The sequence below is a fragment of the Onychostruthus taczanowskii genome, unplaced genomic scaffold, assembly GCF_017590055.1.
Source record: "Onychostruthus taczanowskii isolate IOZ18803 unplaced genomic scaffold, ASM1759005v1 scaffold83, whole genome shotgun sequence".
Lineage (NCBI taxonomy): Eukaryota > Metazoa > Chordata > Aves > Passeriformes > Passeridae > Onychostruthus > Onychostruthus taczanowskii.
In genome coordinates this window covers 2,072,459-2,091,072 of record NW_024506221.1, presented here as the reverse complement: position 1 = coordinate 2,091,072, position 18,614 = coordinate 2,072,459, and the positions used below count along the sequence as shown (strand labels likewise).

Genomic DNA, 18,614 nt, shown 5'->3' with positions numbered 1-18,614 from the left:
CACTGTGGCACATGAGCTGACTGTTAATTATTTTTAAGCAGATGCTGTTATTCTCATTTTCGTTGTTCTCAGACTATTGAATTTGCTGAGCAGCGGATACCAGTATTGAATGAATACTGTGTAGTTTGTGATGAACCTCATGTATTCCAGAATGGCCCTATGCTGAGGGTAAGTGGTGTGCTGCTAAAACAATGCATTTTATAGTGCCTTAAATAGCTGTGGACCATACAAACCTGTCGGAAAACCACTAAATTATTTCAGATGGGTTTCCTCCTAATGCTCTTTTGAGATGCAAAAATATGAAGCATATTAACTAGATTTTGCTGTAAATTTGGAAACAAAAAAAGTCATACTTTTTGGAGAAGGAACGGAGAGAGAAATTAGGCTTGTATCATACCACAGAAGTGTAAAGGGGCATGTATTTCACTGAATACTATTGTGCTGCAGTAGTCAAAGCCAGATAACAGAGAAGTGCATTAGAATGTTTTCCCAGTGCTTTGGCATTCTTCTGAAAGCTTAGGGCACCTCGTCTGAGCTTTTATCAAGCCATGACCATGGTATTTACATACACTGGTGTTATTGCCAGCACTCTGTGAAATTCTTCTGACCTTGATTTGCTCACAGGCTGCTGGAATGAGCCATTCTCAAATGTGATAAAAAAGTCGGCAGAAGGAGATGTTCTGTGAAGTGCCTGATCTAGCAGTGACCCAGTCTAGGAGCCCTGTTGTGGCTCAGTATGTCCAAAGTCTGGCCAGTTAGACAGCTCTTCCTTTCATTCCTCTGTGACTGGGAACAGAATTTTGCCTGCTGATCATTGTAGCCTCTCTCATGCTGTTGGTGGAACCGTGGAAAAGAGTCAGATTGGTCATGAGAGACGCACTGCCTGGAGCTGCTGGATCAGTGCAGCTTTGTGAAGGAGTATATTAACAGAATACAATTAGTAGCTTTAGAACTACTCTTGCAGTTTAGAATCCTCTTGTTTCACCTGCCCTTCATCCAGTAATGAAATATGAATGACCTAAAAAGATTAAAGCCATGGAAAACTAACTCCAGTGAATAAATGCTCTGATACCAGACAATTTCTGCACAGTATGGCCAGCAACTACGCATAAGCTGAAGCGGATCTTGTCTATGATAATTCCATGGAACTAAATTCAGAAGGATTATTGCTCTACCTGGTGACAGAAGTCACCTCAGTGTCACTCCCCATGGCACTGAGTGACACCAGGGTCAGGCATTCTGACTGCATGCAGCATGTGCAAATAGGCTGCTGGTAGGATTTGAAAAAGCGCATACATACCCAGTTAACACTGTTTAAGTCATGGTTAAACCCATATAGTTTTGGATATCCAATCAGAGTTATTTTTTTCTCTTCAAACTCATATCTATCTTTTAAAAGCAAGGTTTTCTGACAGGTTTATCAGTTCCCAAAACTTACTAGAAGCCTGTAAAAAGGCATCAGTTCCTCACTGTTTGTCTTTGAATGCACTGCTATGTATGTTACCCGTGACAGAAAGAGATAAGACAAAATCAGTAATGTTTGAAGAGTGATTAAAGTTTGAAAAACATAATTATTTAGGTTGTTGGAGTTTATCTATTATCTATAGGTCAAAGCAAACAGTAGGATTTATTCTATTAAAAAGAACCAGAATGTAAAGTTGTCGGCTCTAAATGAAAAAAATCTAAATACCTTCTTTCCCTCCATAAAGATTAAAATCTCTGAGAATTACACTTTTGTGTCTTCAATTTAAAGGATCATTTTATAGCTGTCTGTTTAACAGTTTGTCAGCATTTCGCAACAGAAGAAGCTGCAACAGTATTTGCTCCTGAACGTATATTCATCTGTGCCTTTGAAGTAGCATAACCTGACAAGCTTGGCAAAAACGAAAGAGTGTCATTATATAACCTAGGAAAAATTAGATACCAGGAAGAAATCTAGCATACTCTGAGTATGCTTCAATGACTTAATAAGCAATATAGAGTCATTAATGAGTTTGCACTTTTGTAGAAGGTGAGAAGGGATCTCAGTGTGAATTGAGCATTAGCTTGCCCTGGAGTTTGTTAGGGAAATTTATGTTTCATTCTACTGAGAGCTCTGGCTAGGGGCAGCTTGAAGAAGTCAGTTTGTGGGGTTTATATACACATGCTTCAGCTGAATACACACATACACATACATGCATACATATATATGTGTATATAAATGACGTGTCAGGAGAAAGAGCATTTTCTCTTTAGTATCGCTGCAGGAGCAGATCTCAGAAATTGAGTACTTTTGTCACAAGAGTGCAGCAAGCTTTCATTTACGGCAAGGCTGCATGCAGTGTAGTCTTATTGAGGATCCCTGGCCTTTGTAAAGAGTTCTCTTTTTGGATGCCACAGTAACCTCACCAGGTTTCATAATGCTAGGTGCCTCGCCATGATGTGCTTAGCAAGAGTATCCAGATCTCCTTTTCTACAGATGCCTGCATCCCAAAGGCATTACATGACAGGCTCTCTCTGCAGCAGGCTGTGTCACAAGAGGTGCCACAGACTATATAGTTGGGGGTCATTCACCAGTTTTTGCCTTTAAAGTTTGGTTCCTCCACACAGATGCACACAGGTTTATGTCTAGCTGTGGGTACTATTAATAGTGAGTTTCCCTTCTACATTTTGGACCTTTTTTCCCTACAGCAAAGAAGACCTATGAAATTATAAAAGCATAATAAAGTTACTGCTTGAAAAGTTACATATACATATATATATATATATATATGTATATATACATATATATATATATAGGTTTGAATTTCTTATCTTTTGTGGAGTTTTATGCAGTTATAAAGGAGCCACAGAGAAATTTGATGCTCTGATCCTTCCTTATGTCAGCCTGGTGCCTTTCCTGAGCTATAGTGTAGTTTATTAATTGTCTTAAATGCAGTTAAAAAAATTCAACAATTGCCATCACACAACAATTAAAGTGTTTAATACTGTGAAGTGCTATACCTACTTACAAACTCTTATGCTGTACATAGGTTTTTGTGCTAGTTATTACTGACTTGGGAAATTCATAGGTCTCATCCTCACAACAGCTGAAGAAACCATCTGAAATTGAGAGATAAGGGTTTTTTTCTTTCTGCAGGCTATAATTTTATCTTAGTTATAAAGTATCTTTCAATCAATCTCTCTCAGCAAGCTTTCTTCTCAATATTGTGTTTCATTTTCGTAAATAAATTTTTCTGTGAGAGTAGTCTGGCTTTAATATCTATTTCAGTTTGTTACTTTTTAAAAATCTTGGCATCTTTTTTCCCATAAGATAACAACCACTTGATGACAACAAGATGTTTTATTTTGTATGGGTTTATTTAGGCACTAGATCCACGTGGTAGACATATCAGTGTATGGAAGATTCTGTTGCAGAACAGCTGCGTGACACGATTGCATATGTTTGACTTCATAATTTTACAGTGGACATCTGTCTTGCTCCAGAGCCCTCAATAATTATCTGATCATGCAAATATTTCCCACTGGATCCTCTTTGTACGTTGAAATCTAGGTGTTTTTAGGCCTTCTTAGTCCTTTATTGAGGACAAATAAAGGGGCTGCTTTATTGGTCTCTGAAGACTAATAAGTAAGAAATTCTTGTATTTCTCTTAGGAATTTCTTTACAGAGCAAAGTGAGTGTCTTTGAGAATAACCAGCTTTCTTTTGAGCTCCAAAATTCCTGGAAATATGGAAGACCAGACTTAAATACTCAGTTCCTTTGTGTACTCAACAATTGTGTGTGTGTGGAAAGCAAAACAGATTTGGTAGGTGAGGTGACCTTTGAACAAGCCCAAATGTAATGCCTTCAGGAAGCCACCTCTCTTACTGTGAAGAGGAAGAACAAAGATTCTCTTGAATGGAAGAAGGAGTCTTGGAAAAGTACTGTAACACATCATGAACTTGTAGCACTCTTGTTTATAAAGGTCAGTGGTCCACTGCTTCATTCCATCTGCTTAAAAAAAAACCAGTAGTAAAGTAGGCAATATTTTCCTGTAAGTATTCACACCTTCACCAGATAAGATGGGGATGAATGAAAGTTTTCATCATAGCGTGTTTCTTTTCTATGTATTTCAAAAGCACAGTGAGATCTAAGGATTATTTGCAGTGCACTAGAAATTATAAAAGCCAAATTGGATATTTAGAGATACACACTTTATATATAGAGTACCACCAAAATCAGAAGATTACTTGAAATCACTGCATGGAATAATTTGCAGTTGTTCTGCAAAGCAGAGGAAAAATGCAGTGAATACATGAATCCTAAGAATAAAAAAATATTATTTAAGCTTGTACATAACATGGACCAATGCTATTTCATGCAGTCATTTCTAATGATGATCGGAATCCTGCATGTTTCACTTTTCACAGAAAGATTAAGAAACAGCTTTGAAATTATTAGCAAATATTGGGACTTCGGTCTGTACATCCAAACATCTCCCTTAACTCATCTGAAGAATCACAGTGCATCTTCCTGCAAGGCAGCCTATGCTACTGAGCTCTCAGGAGCTCTGCCATCTTCTGAAATAGCTTCTTGCTCTGTCTTGGAAAAGGGGGAAGTGAAAAGTCAAACACAGGAGGCAGACATGGCAAATCTACTGAAAAAAGTAAGGGTGTGGTCATTTGAATTATTAGCCTCATGTTTCCATCTTTGAATTTGTTTTCAACAGAGAAGTTGTTTAGATGAATGAGAATGGACTATTATTTGCTAGTAATTAATGGCTAGATTTGGGTTGTCTTAATAGAATTGGGAAATGATTTTTTTTTTCCCCTAACATTTTCAAACAGTTGTTATTTCATTCACATCTGTGTTGTTTAAATAGTTACATAAATTATCCTGATTTTGTCAAACTACAATATTAGATTCAATATTAGAAACTAATTTAGGAAAGTTGAATGACTTCCATGAAACCCGTTTTGAAGTACTGACAGATTCTTGCATGGGGCATGTGTTCTCTAGTGAAAAATTCCTGAAACTGGAATTTGTTTCATCCAGTGCCTTTAGAATGGAGACTGCACAGTCACTCTGAGCAGCCTGTCACAGTGCTTGATAAAGCTTTAGGAAAACTTGCTTTAGCTTTATCTAAAATTTTGGATAAAGTTTAGATAAAGTTGGTTCATCTATCTAAAAAATAAAGTACTTACTGACCTCTAAAGGTCCTTTTCAACCATCTGCTTTGGTTCATCTATCTAAAAAATGCGTTTTCCAAAGCAGATTTAAGAATGTAATAAAGAAACTTAAGGGTTATTTGGTTCAATGTTAGAAGACTGTTAACTTCTTTTAATGCTGTATGAAAGTCTTCCTTTTATTGTTACTAGAATATTCTAGGGGAGGACTAAGTTGCCTTTTTAATAATGCAACAGTTTTGCTGCTGTAACAGTAGAGAAATAAGTTGTTTTAGGAATTCAGCATTTACTTTTATTACAAATACTCAATGTAATGAGATCATGAGTCATTAAAAAAGTGGTTATTATATTTAAGGATCTGATTAAGAGAAGTGTAATAAAAATCTGATATCATATTTGAAGACTGGAGTAAAGAAAATGTCAGTCCTCTCTTAAAGAAGGGCAAGAAGGAGAGGATCCAGAGAACTCCACCCTTGATCTGTAGGAAGGTGATGAAGCAGCTAAGCCTCAAAACCATCTCCAGGCATATAAAGGACAAGAAAATCTTCATGAAGAGTCAGCATGGTTTCACCACTGGGAATTCATACTTGACTGACTTGATTAAACTTCATTGAGGAAGTGACTGGTCTGGTAGATGAGGAGAGAGCAGTGGATATTGTCTGCCTGGATGTGAGTAAGGCTTTTGGCAGTGTCTGCCATAAGATCCTTTTAGATAAGTTGTTGGTGCGTGGGCTAAATGAGGAGATGGTGAGGTAGTCTGAAAACTGGCTGGATGTCTGGGCCTTGGGTCTGATTTTCAGCTGGGTAAAGTCTACTTAGAGGTCAGCAACTCATGTTGTACCCCAGGGGTCAGTAGTGGGTCCAGTCCTGTTCAGTACCTTCATTAATCACCTAGATGATGGTGCAGAGTGTATCCTCAAAGAGTATGCAGATGTTGAAAAAAATTGAGAAGTACGTGGTGCTCTGGAGCAATGGGCGCCGTTCAGAGGGACCTCGAGAGGCTGGAGCAGTGGGATGCCAGGAACATCATCCAGGTCAGCAAGGAGAAGTGCAGAGTCCTGAAGCTGGGGAGGAACAAACCCAGGCACCAGTGTGTGCTGGGGGCCACCCAGCTGGAAAGCAACTTGGCTTGGGCAGGAAAGGACACTAGCTTGGACACGAGAAAGCAATGTGCGCTTATGGTATGGAAGGCTACTGGTGTTCTGGGCTACATTAAACAGTAGAATTGTCTGTGTGTGTGGAGAGATGTGATCCTACCCCTGCACACTGCCCTGGTGAGGGCACACTGTGCCTGTTCTGTGCTCCTGAGCACAAGAAAGGGATGGTGCTACTGGAGAAAGTCCAGTGAAAGTCACTAAGATGGTTAAAAGGGCTAGAGCACATCACACAGGAGGAAAGGCTGAGAGCCTGGAAGAAAGAAGGCACAGGTGGGATATTACTAATGTCTATATATATTTGAAGCAAGGGTGCAAAAAGGATGGGACCAGGCCTGTTACAGTGGTGTTCAGTGGCACGACAAGGGGCAGAGGATACAACCTGAAACACAAGAGGTTTCAGTGGAACAACAGGAAACACTTTTTACCTTTTTCGCCTTTTCTAAAGGTGGCTGAGCATGGCAATAAGTTGTGCAGAGAGGCTGTGGAGTTCACATCCATGGAGAAATTAAAAATGTCTGTGCAGGGCAGCTGGCTCCAGGTCCTTGAGCAGGGATGTTAGACTAGATGACCTGTGGAGAACCTTGCCAACCTCAATCTTTCTGTAATTCTTCGATCTTATTCAGCTTTTACCTAGTGTAATTTGTAAAGCTAAGTCTCTATTGCTGTTCTGTGCCTTCCCAAATTCCTCATTTCCATTACTAGGGCCATTGACAGAACAGCATGACTGAATGGGTTTTAAAGACCCGTGAGACAATCATACAGGGCAAAATAATCTCAGAGTATATTCAGTAAGGTAAATAAAAGACCATCTGTGTATCAGTTTTTTGGTTATTTTAGTAAAGAAGTCTCTATAGAGTGCCATCTTGTGTTGAAAGCTTAGACTGAGACCTCCTTAGAACAAAGAAAGGATTAGTAAAAAAATTCAACAAAATTAAATATTGTAGCTAGTTTCTTTCAAATTTATACTCTGGTGCATACATTTCTGCTGATTAATGTTTTTCCCATAAAATATGAACAGTAAAATGCCATAAAGAAATACCTGTTCATATTATTTAGCTGTAAAAATAAGCACAGTCTTGTAATTCTGATACATTTCTTCCATTAGTAAGCTTGAATTTTTTTTAATGTTTTTCCTCCCAAAGTGCTCTCAGTTATGTTTTATTTACTGTGGATGAAATTTTGACCTGGGAGGGTTCTTGTTGGCTTGAAGAGATCTTTGATTTCTTTGTGTTTTGAATACAGGAGTCTTAGACATCACTGAAAACACAGGAGCATTGAGTATGCTGCTTAATCGTGGGAAATTTCTTGAACAGAATAAACATCACTGAACTGTGGAGAATAGTGTAGGTGTACAAATATGTTTAGTCAGACTGGAGTTAAGCCAAGATGCTTATGGAATTCCAAGATTTTTGTGGAGTAACATTGTGGTCTTTCTAATCCTTATGTCCAAAGGCTGGTTTTATCTCTTTTTATGTAACTTTCCAGCTGCAACCTGTATTGTAATAGAATAGATTTCAAATAATTTTACTGAGAGAGTAAAATGACTGCAGTAAAGTTTTTCCTGTTGCCAACAAGTTATCAAGTGCATCATGCCCACCTAGCATTCTAGAAAGCTTGTTTGTTCACCATTTTTTTCTGTCTGTGAAGTAAAAATACATTTTTTGAAAGTGTGTAATATGCAGAAAACAAACAAACAAACAAACAAACAAACAAAAACCCCAGAAAATAAAATTTAAATCAGGCAAAACAAAGCCAGACAGAACAAGTGACATTTCTTGCTCAGCTACAGACTACTGTCATCTTTCTTCAGATCGTATCTGATCACTGCTGTGGTATCTCCCATTTCTTTGAGCAGCGTGTTCCATGTAACACATGAATATTGAGGGACTATTCAGAGAGTTTACCTTACAGTAAAACTAAGACTTGGCATGGTGGAAAGTAGAAAACAGGGCAGAGATTTGAAGTTTCATTTTGTCTCCTCGTCTGTTGCTTTCATTAAGAAAAGTGGGATGGTCACTAGTGGTTTCACCTTCACCGTTTATTTCATTTGCTGCGTGTCAGGCAGTGAGCCTTGCCTGAAGCATCTTGTGTTAGATCAATAGTTTTTAGGAGTGTCAGTCACGTTACAGCCTCTTTAGTGTCTGTGTGATATCCCTAAGAACACAGGAAAGGGTTGACACATTGCTCTGAGCACAGCTGCAGCCTACATTAGAAAGTTGCTAGATCGATATAGACTATGAAAGTTTCAGCTTTTCAAATTGAAAGAATGTCTAGAAAACATTTTAGGTAAGTGTATTAGTCCAGAACCAGGATATGTCATAGTGTGTAGGTGGTTTGTGTGTCTGCCAGTCTCAGTCACTGCAGAAAGAAACGACATTTGCATTGTAACACATGGGAACTCTGTGCTTTTTTCACCACAGCAGCAGTTGGGTGGGAGCTACTGATCGTGCAAAGAGTGGGGGTAGCTAAAGGAAAACTCTGAAAACTTCAAACATTCAGAAGATGCTCTCTGGTTTGTCATTGTTTTCTGCCTCTGCATTTGCAGTCTTAGGTTAACTGCCCATGTCTTATTTTTTTCTGTTTTTTCCCCATGGGAATAATGATCCTCCTAATAGTGTCTCAGCATGCAGTGATCTTCACTTAGCTAATAGTTCTGTGAAGACCGATGGCTTTACGTTAATTTTCTATTTACAAGAGAAAAAATAAAGTCTGTGTGAGACCCTGATAGCCGCTGTTTCTGAGAGGAATTACAGTTGCCTTCTTCAGGAAGCAATAAAGTCGTCCAGCCAGTCAGCTCGTATCCTCAAGGTGGTCATTGTAATCTGTGGAACTGTGTGCACCTAGGATGAAACTCATATTCAGAAATAAATGTTTAAGTGTCTAAGCCCTATTTTGTTTTGTATTTTCCCCTTGAAAACAATGGGAAATAGTAATCCAAGAAAAGGTGATTAATCTGTACATTTGTGGTTGTGAATTCCGCATCAGTAAGATCATATTCATTGAACATTTCATGTAGAGACACAAAAATTCTTAGAAGGTTTAGCTTGTTGAATGTTACATATAAATGAACCAAAGTCAGAGTATCCAAAGATTATGTTGGAACAGCATAGCTTTTATAAATGTGTCAGCTATATTCTTGTTTGTTAAGTGTGGCTAGGGACATTTCTCATATTTATGATCTGAAGTCAGAACAATACTGTCCCCGTCCCAAAGGCTCACATCCTATAAAAAGAGAAGACTGGACACCATATAAAGGCAAACACACTATCAATATGCAGAACATTAACAGCACAGTAGAAACAGCCTTGAATCCCAGTTTTCCCGTAAAGCTTGTGGTTTTCTTTAAACTCTGCCTTCTGGAATTGATTTAGTAACTTAGTTTTCATATGTTTTCATTGGTTCTAGCACGCATAGTTGCAGGCAAAACATAAGTAAGGAAATGTAACACTGAATAGGTAAGTCACAGAGTGCAACAGACAAGAGTCCCTCAAACATTTGCTTCCTAATGGCAAGCTAGTGTTTTCATTTTGTAGGGATTTAAACAATACAAATGGTTGAGCTTAAGTAGTGACTGGAGTAGAGGACACTGAAATGGCCATACCAATGTCTCCTGGAATACATTGCTAACACCTGTGGGAAATTTAAGTTAAAAACATCTTGTTTTGATAAATTGAAACAATTCCAGAAACAGAATTCAAAATACTTTTAAAATGACTGTAGGGTGGGCTAAAAGGCATCCAGACTAGATACATGAAGACAGACTGTTGAAATGTCCCTTTAGCTGCAGGGTTGGGATTATTTTCCCCATTTTATTGTATTGACAAAATACATAGTGGACAGAAAGGTTCGTGAAATACATAAAATGAGAATAATTGTATAGATCCTAATGGAAGTATCTGTTCCACTTTGGGGCTGAAATTCTGCTGTCTTGCTTGTCCTTATGTCTAGAGTTGTCCAGTGTCAGCCTGAGGCAAAAAAAAAAACCCAGAAACCAACTGCCCACCCCCAAAAAAACCCCCAAACCCCCGCCCCCCCAAAAAAAATTCCAAAACAGAACAAACAGCAACAGCAACCCAACAAAAACAAAACATAAAAAAAAATTACCAAAACCAAAAAGACACCAAAAATTTTCTGAAGTCAAGCATAAATGCAATGTCTGTTTTCCTAACATCCTTCTCCAGATGCTCAGACATTTCTGGGATCATAATAGAGGGGCAGGAAAAAGAGAAATGGTGACAAATTGTGCGTTCCTTTACCATTATTAAGCTTCAGGATAAATTACTTTGCAGAGACTGTAAACAAAATATCAAAAATAAGTGTTCTCTTACAAGTTTTCTTCATGACAAGCATGGTCAAATTTAGATTGCTCAGCTACTCCAGAATTATTCCTTGCTTTGAAATAAAGGAAGTCTGTGTATTCTGTTGATTATGGTAGTTACTGAACAAATGTTTTAACCATCTTCTAAATGTGGAAAACCTAAGAATAATGACAGTAATAGATACTTCTTGTCCAGCTTGCCATGGCACAATGAATTTGATCATGTTTGGCTTCATCTGCTGCCTAATGCAATGTAACATGACAGATAAACTTAAATCAAATGGGTGACATTATCAGATTTGAAAGATGGTAACTCTTGTAAAGCAAATGAAGTGAGACTGTATCAGTCCAGAAGATTTCAGATGCTTATTGAGGTCTTGAATCTTTGAAACACAGCAGTTGAATGTTTTAAGTTCTGCAAAGCAAATGACTGCAAGGACAACAGTATGCTTACTACTGGCAAAGCTGTTGCCTGAAACAGAATTCAGCTAAATTTTAGGTTTTCTTTGTGTGTTTAATTTTTTCATTTCTGCAAGTGCTTTGTAGAGGCAGTGGCTTGAACTTCAAAGCACTCCTACAAGTGCTTTTGTACTTGTTGTGATCACTAGACTCAAAACTTTCAGTTGCAAAGGTAAGTTTAAGTTTCAGTGAGCTAGGATCTAATACTTTGCATTCAAATAAATAGTATCCAGGAAGTATTTTTTATTGTTTTCAGCATTGTCGTAACAGGTTGTGTTTAATGGGTAGTTTTAAGGAAGATTTTAATTCATATTTCTTTCAACTATTTGTTCATTTTGGATACTTGTAACAATTCATGCTGTGATATTAGTTGAGCCTTTATAAAGTCAGTCTGCTAATTATATTTCAGTAAATAAGATGGAGTTGCTGAAAGGGTTGTAAACAATTAGGAAGTCCAGGAAGGCATGCCTGTTTTCATTACCTAAAGCTGTGTTCCTTTTTGTTTCTGCTTTGTTTGCCTTATGAAGGCAAAATGTTCAGTTCTCACTCAATATGCAGTTTAGATAATGTTCTTTTATTTGTGGTGACATCATGAATTACTTTTTAATAAGCAAAAGCTGATTCAACAAGAAGGGATTTTTATTATTTAATACCTGAAAAAAGACTTGAAGTATCATTCTTTCTTAAAATAAGTAGGCTTTAAAACACAGTGTTCATGCTGTAAAAATGTAATGGATTTTCTTATAGTCTACCAATAATTTGTTAAATTGTCAAAAATTAAAAATAACCTCTTCAAGAAACTTGTCTTCCAGATCATATTTTTATGTGTGTTCTGAACAGCAGTGTAGGAAGCTATGAAGAATAAACCTGCTTCCATTAGCTTCAGGATTTGTTCTCCATTAAGTTTAATTATGTAGGAAGTTTTCAGATAGATATTCTTAAGAACATTTGAGTACTATGCCTGTAATTTTGGTTTTGTAACTGTGCTGGGATTTCTTTTAAATTTAGCCTCTCATAGTACTTATGAGTTTTAGAGTTCTTCACTTTTGCTCTTCAGGTTATTAAAATGTTTCTCTAATGTCTCTTCCTCAATAATACATATGTATTAATTATTTAAAATTAATGTTGCAGTTAAAATATTAAGAATTAGAATTAGTTGTGTTTTGGGTTTTGTTGTAGCTCATGACATGCTAAAAGCAAGAATTCAAATCAGAACAGAAGTAAAATTAACTTTCTTTCTTTGTATAGCCCACTGTTTGTGAGCGGGAACTCTGTGTATTTGCTTTCCAAACATTAGGAGTGATGAATGAAGCTGCTGATGAAATTGCAACTGGGGCACAGGTAGGAATATCTAATGTTTTCTGTAGTTTACTCAAGTCCTCTCTGTCTCTTCCAGTATGTGTTTTGACTTGTATGCACGATATGAGTGCCGTTTGGTAAGTATTATTTATTTGTCCACTGTTATAGCTGTAAATGCACTGGGTTTATGCGTGGTGTATTCAAATAGTACTAATGAGGTGTTTCCATCATTTTGCTTCCATGTAATTAGAGTAACTGTGTTTTTGTGCCCTGTTGTATTCAATTATGTCACCTGGGTTGTTAATAAAGGCAGTCGTAATTTGGAGATAATTCACATTTATTTTCACCTAATGAGCCATTACTACTCTCATGCAATTAATAAGTTACTTCCTGTTCATGGTCTTGGGATGCAGGGATCCACTGAGCATCTGTTGTTTCGATCATTACGTAGCAGTGGGAAAGTCCTTACTGATACTGCTACATAGGGCTCTTTCTTCTCAAGGATCAGGAATTTAATATAAGCCTGCTTCCTGACTCTAAATTCAGTTATTGATGTAGTTATAATCCTATCATTGTTTTCTCAAAGTATTTTAAATTATGCTTCCAAATCACTAACCTAATGTTTCGTTAAAAACAAAAGTTAAAAGATCTTATGTTTAAGTTCCCTTTAAGATCTTATGGTAGAAGCCTGCGTATCTTAAGGAAAAGTGCATTTGTGTCCAATTTTCTGGTTACTGTGCTTCTGCACAATAAGCAGCATCGGTTTTTTGGAAGAACAAACCTTCAGTTTATTTAACTTTAGCTAGCACTAATGAGTATAGTCAATGGAAATAAACTATTCAGGTAGGTGCCTGAATACAGCCTTGAACATATCCTCAAAGGCAGAAAGTTGCAGCAGTGTAGATCAGCTTGAGAATATGACTGTGGAATCAGAACAGCAGCTCTTCACCTGGTGTCTGAAGACCACTGGATTTGCAATATCTAGATACCAACTATTGGGGTAACAGTTTAGGCTTGTAAGAAATGGAAGGACGTGTGCAGATGAAGCCCCACCTCTTCCTCAGCCTGAAGACCTGTGAGCATTTAATTTTTTTAATTCGGGCACATGTTACTTTACATGTACATTTAGAATCATAGAATAATGGAATAGAGTTGGAAGGAAGCTCTGAAGGTCATGTAGTCCTACACCCTGCCATGAGCCAGGACAATTTCAACTAGGTCAGGTTGCTCAGAGCCTTGTCTGACTTGGCCTTGAATGTTTCCAAGGATGGGGCATCTACCTTGTGTCAGTGTTTCATCACCCACACTGTAAAAATATTCTTTATATCTAGTCTGTATCTCCCTTCTTTAGTATGAAATCTTTACCTCTGGTCCTATCACAGCAGGTTCTGCTAAAAGGATTTTCCCTATCTTGTCATCCCGCTTTAAGTACTGAAAGACTGCAATAAGCCTTCCCAAAAACCTACTCTTCTACAGCCCCAACTGTTTCAGCCTGCCTTCATCAGGAGGGCATTCCAGTTTTCTGATCGTTTTTGTGGCCCTACTCTGGAGTTGCTCCAGCAGGTTATGTTGAGGACCCTAGAGCTGGACACAGTGCTCAGGTGGACTCTCATGAGGGCAGAGAGGCAGAATCCCCCTCCCTGCCCTGCTGCCCTCGGGGCTCTGGATGCAGCCCAGGACACGTTTGGCTCTCTGGGCTGGCAGTGCCATGGCCGGGGCATGTGCAGCCTCTCACCCACAGCACCCCCAAGCCCTCCTGGGCAGGGCTGCTCTGGGGCTGTTCATGCCCAGCCTGGGCTGGTACCAGGGCTTACCATGATCCAGGTGAAGTGCCTTGTCCTTGGATTTGTTGAATTTGGCAAGATTCCCATCTAGCTTGTACAGGTCATTCTGGATGGTTTCCTGTTCTTCCGGCACATCGGCTGCACCACTCAGCTTGTGTGATGTGCAAATTTGCTGAGAGAGCACTTGAACTCACTCACTATGTCATTAAATAGCACTGGTCCCAGTATTGCTCCCTGAGGGACACCAGAAATTATCAGTGTCCATCAGGACTTTGACCTCTACCATCTGGATGCAACCATCCAACCAGTTCCTTATCCACAGAACTGTCCATCCATCTATTTGATCTCTCCAATTTAGAGATAAGGATATTGGGAGGGATTGTTTTAAAGACTTTACAGAATATATATGACATCTGTAGCCCTTCCCTTGTCCACTGATGTGGTCACTCCATCACAGAAGGCCACTGGGTTGGTCAGGCAGGACTTGCACTCAGTGAAGCTGTGGTGGATGTCATGAATCTCCTCCCTGTCCTCCATGTGCCTTAGCACAGCTTCCAGGAGGAACTGTTCTATGATCTTCATAGGCACAGAGGTGAGGCTGACAGGTTGGTAGGGCCAGGGCCCTCTTTTCTACCCTTTTTAAAAATAGGTGCAATATTTCCCTTTTTCCAGTCACCTGTGACTTCACCTGACTGCTGTGTCTTTTGAGTTAGCATGAAGAGTAGCTTGGCCACTCTTATCTGCCGGTTCCCTCAGGATTCTGGGAGGTACCTTATCAGGTCCCATAGACCTTTCTGTATTCACATTCCTCACAGGTTCTCAAATCTAGTCTTCACTGACAGTGGGAAGCACTTTGCTTCCCTGCTTTCCGTCTTGAGCTTCATCAACTCAAGAGGTGTGTGAAGGGGAGACTGCCAGTGAAGACAAGCAAAGAGCTGTCAAGTTCCTTGGCCTTCTCATTGTCTCCAGTTACTATTTTGCCAGTCGTGTTCAAAGAGGGATGCACTTTCTTTGACCTTTCTTTTCTGTCTCACATGCCTTCAGAAGCCTCTTCATTAGTCTTCGCATCTCTTGTTGAGTTCATCTCCAGTTGCACCTTGGCCTCCCTCAACCCATCCTGACACAACCTCCCTATATTCTTCCTAGAATAGCTGTCCCTGCATTTCTTGCCTGTGCATTTCCTTCTTTCCTTTTAGTCTTACCAGCAGGTCTGAAGTCATCCATGCTGACATCTTGTCTTCCTTTCCTGATTTCCTACACATGGGGATTGAGAACTCTTGCACTCTATGGAAGGCATCTTAAAGATCTGCCAGCTCCCTCGTCCCTGAAAACAGTTTTCCAGGGAATCTTACTGAATAACTCTTTGAACAGCTGGAATGTGGCTTTCCTAAAATTAGTAAAGAATTAGGTATGAGCTTTTTTAAGTAGAGCTGACTAAGCAGAGAAGTGGCCCTCGTTAGCTCTCACTCTGTTTTATGTAAGTGTCAGTGTTGCAGGCATGTGCAGAGCTTGCTGTAGATCTCTGGAGTACCTCTACATTTACAGAGCTTTACTGTAGAATTCTGAAGTGATTACAACCTTAAGAGTGCTTAAACAAGAGTTAGATAAGGGGTTTTGTCTCTTGTCCGATTGGACCTGGGTGGCTAAATTCTGCTAAGTTTCAATCTAGTGATAGCATTGCAGCCAGCTCACTGCATTGGATCCAACCGAGCCCCCCATTCCTGTTTGCAGGAAAAAAAAAGTATCAATTCTGGAGTTTGATCCATCTGAGCTCATTTTGTCATTAGTTTAGGACAGTGTGAATCACAGCATAGACTGTCAGCACAGTGGTTATTTCTCCAACAGCCTAGCAAGCTTAGACTGACTAGTAAAAGATAGGTGTTCACATTTTGTCGGATTAATCCTCTTCCAAATCATTTTGTCTGTTGAAGAAGCCTAAATACAGGTTCCCATCATTAGAAATTATATCCTGTTTTGTCTTTAGTGCTTTCAGCTAGTTTCCTGAGATGCACAACCCTACTTTGTCACTCCAAATAATCCAATGGCTTCTCCTTAATAAGTGATTGTACTTTCTAAAACTTTCCATCCTGAACTCAGGTTGCCTTGTATTAGTCATTAGGCAAAATGCTTGAAAATTAGATGACTGATTTCTTGATAGTTAGATGACTGATTTCTGAGTTCCTACTCCCTGTAAAGAGTCTCTTGAGAGTGAGAGGCACTGTCGGAGGGACTGATGTCATAAGAGGAATTGTCATCAGCAAGTGCTGTCTTGTCCTTCATGCAACTAATTTAATCCTTACTTCAGTACGTCCAATTGAGGAGGAGTTCACACCCAGTTTTAAGGACATCTGCTAGATCCACAGCACTTCCTGTTCCCAAGGAATGCATATGCAAGGCTCTATTATAGGGTTTATATTAGATTTACTTCCCAGTTTAAGTTGTTTTGCGTTGCATCAACTCAAAACAATGACCTCAGGGGCAAAAAAAAGCAGAGTTGGAAGCAATCTAGGAGTCAACAGTTTGTTTAAAGGAGGGCTTAGGGATGGTGTCTGAGTAGAACTGTGCCAGTTTTAAGACAGTATCCCATTGTGCAAATCATAAAGCAAGACAGCTTTGAGTCTCTGCATTAAAAGATGTGGGGACTCAAACAGCTCTTCCCTAGGAGTGTTTTGTGACAGCAGACTAAATAGTGCTTCTCAGAAGCAGGGTGAACTCATAATCAATTTCACGGTAATACATTTAGACTAGGGGAAGTCTGCTGCCTGATGTGGTTGCTGATCTCCTTCGTAAATGCTAGTGCATATGCCCTATTTCAAAACATTCATCTCACATAGAGATAGTATAAACTGGAAAGTAATCAGAGAACCATTGGGGAAGGGATCATTATTTAAGTAATTTCATTTTTCAATATATGTGAGATATTTAGTAACTGGAACTAACAGAATATATTAAAACTGATGGAGAAAATTGTCCATTAATGCTGAAGGAGCAGAGAAGGAGAATGGCAGCTGTATGACTCACCACAGCACAGTTCTTTTCCCCCTTTCATCATTATTCTTATTTTCATTCTGGTTCTCTAAAGGACGGTAATTTTTTTCCATCCAAATGATCAGATACAATGACAGACGTAGAAAATCTTCTAGTTGAGTCTGAACTGTGAGATGAAATCTGCTCCGTGTGGAGTTGTGGGGGGAACCAGGAATATCTACTAACTCCAGCTAGTCTCAGCTTTTCCTTTCTTTTGTGGAAAAGTTGTTTTCACACAGGAATGTTTTCAGAAGGCACAGAAAAAACATGAGGAAATTAGTTAATCTGCAGCTACTTTTTAATGTAGCAATTTTGGATTCCATTATGAGCTGGGTTTATATTTCACAGCTGCCAGAAAGCTGCATTCTTTCATTTTTGTTATTTCTGTATTCTATTTTTAACCTCTGAATTACGTATTTTGAAACAATTACATGGGAATCTATGTCTAAGTGGTGTATTTACTTATGTACACACATAAGTACATTATTAATTACATTACTAATTTCTCCTGTGGAGAAATTGTGAAAATCAAAGATACTCAAAGAAGTGTTGTAATTCTGTATAACAGGATGGAAAGAAGTGGATGCCCCAGTGTGAGCTGTGCAGATGATGGTTAAGTCATTGCAGTATTCTGGGTTTAGCAGAAGCAATGTTTTCAAGTGTTTCTGTGATTACAGTCTTTGGGAGAAAGCAGAAAGTGGTACAAATTTAACAGACTATTCCTTGTTCTTGAGCAAAGTTTTTGCTGGCATGTCTATACAGAGATACACAGATCTAGTACAATTTCATTTCCTTAGTGAATAAATTTGATACAGGAATTCACATGTGTGCACAAGAGAAAGCAATATGTCAAGCAATATATTTGATGTTATAATACTTTTAGGACAAGATACTGGTCCTACTTATACGGACATGGAATAATATGCCGTGTCTGAACCCAGACTCTGTTGAGGTCAGTGGAAAGGATTTAGTCCTGAGCTATCTCCTGTGGATAGCACAGTTTGGGCAATATAGGTAGCAATGAAATACAACATGTCTATAATGTGTAAAAAAAAAGGCAGACTGGATAAAAGGCAGACTGGAAGATACACTGTAAAAGTACTTATTTTGAATAAACATAATAAATATATCTTTCTTTGTCCCCAGGTGGTTGATCTGTTGGTATCTATGTGTCGGTCTGCATTAGAATCACCTAGGAAAGTTGTCATTTTTGAGCCATACCCTTCTGTAGTTGATCCTAATGATCCTCAGATGCTGGCCTTTAACCCCAGGGTAAGTAGCTACCTATAATTATGTCATTGCTTGGTTTTAGTCAAACATGAGATTTCAAAGCAAAGACTTCTCACGGAGGAGTTTCCTTTATTATATGATACATCTCCAGAATATAGCACAAGTGTGTTTTCAAAACTTTGCATCTTTTGTTTA

General features: G+C 38.7%; 1 protein-coding gene across 2 annotated transcripts in view; it reads left to right on the top strand.

The window, feature by feature from the left end:
• The window catches only part of PARP8 (poly(ADP-ribose) polymerase family member 8), a 110,421-nt gene that overhangs the window by 79,117 nt on the left and 12,690 nt on the right, over positions 1-18,614 (top strand). Inside the window, exons 14-16 of one of the 2 annotated variants that reach the window (XM_041424571.1) lie at positions 73-168; positions 12,328-12,420; positions 18,336-18,461. In XM_041424571.1, the coding sequence (XP_041280505.1) occupies positions 73-168; positions 12,328-12,420; positions 18,336-18,461 (315 nt within the window). The remainder of the gene's footprint in view (positions 1-72; positions 169-12,327; positions 12,421-18,335; positions 18,462-18,614) is intronic. The other variant, XM_041424572.1, reaches the window with a different exon arrangement.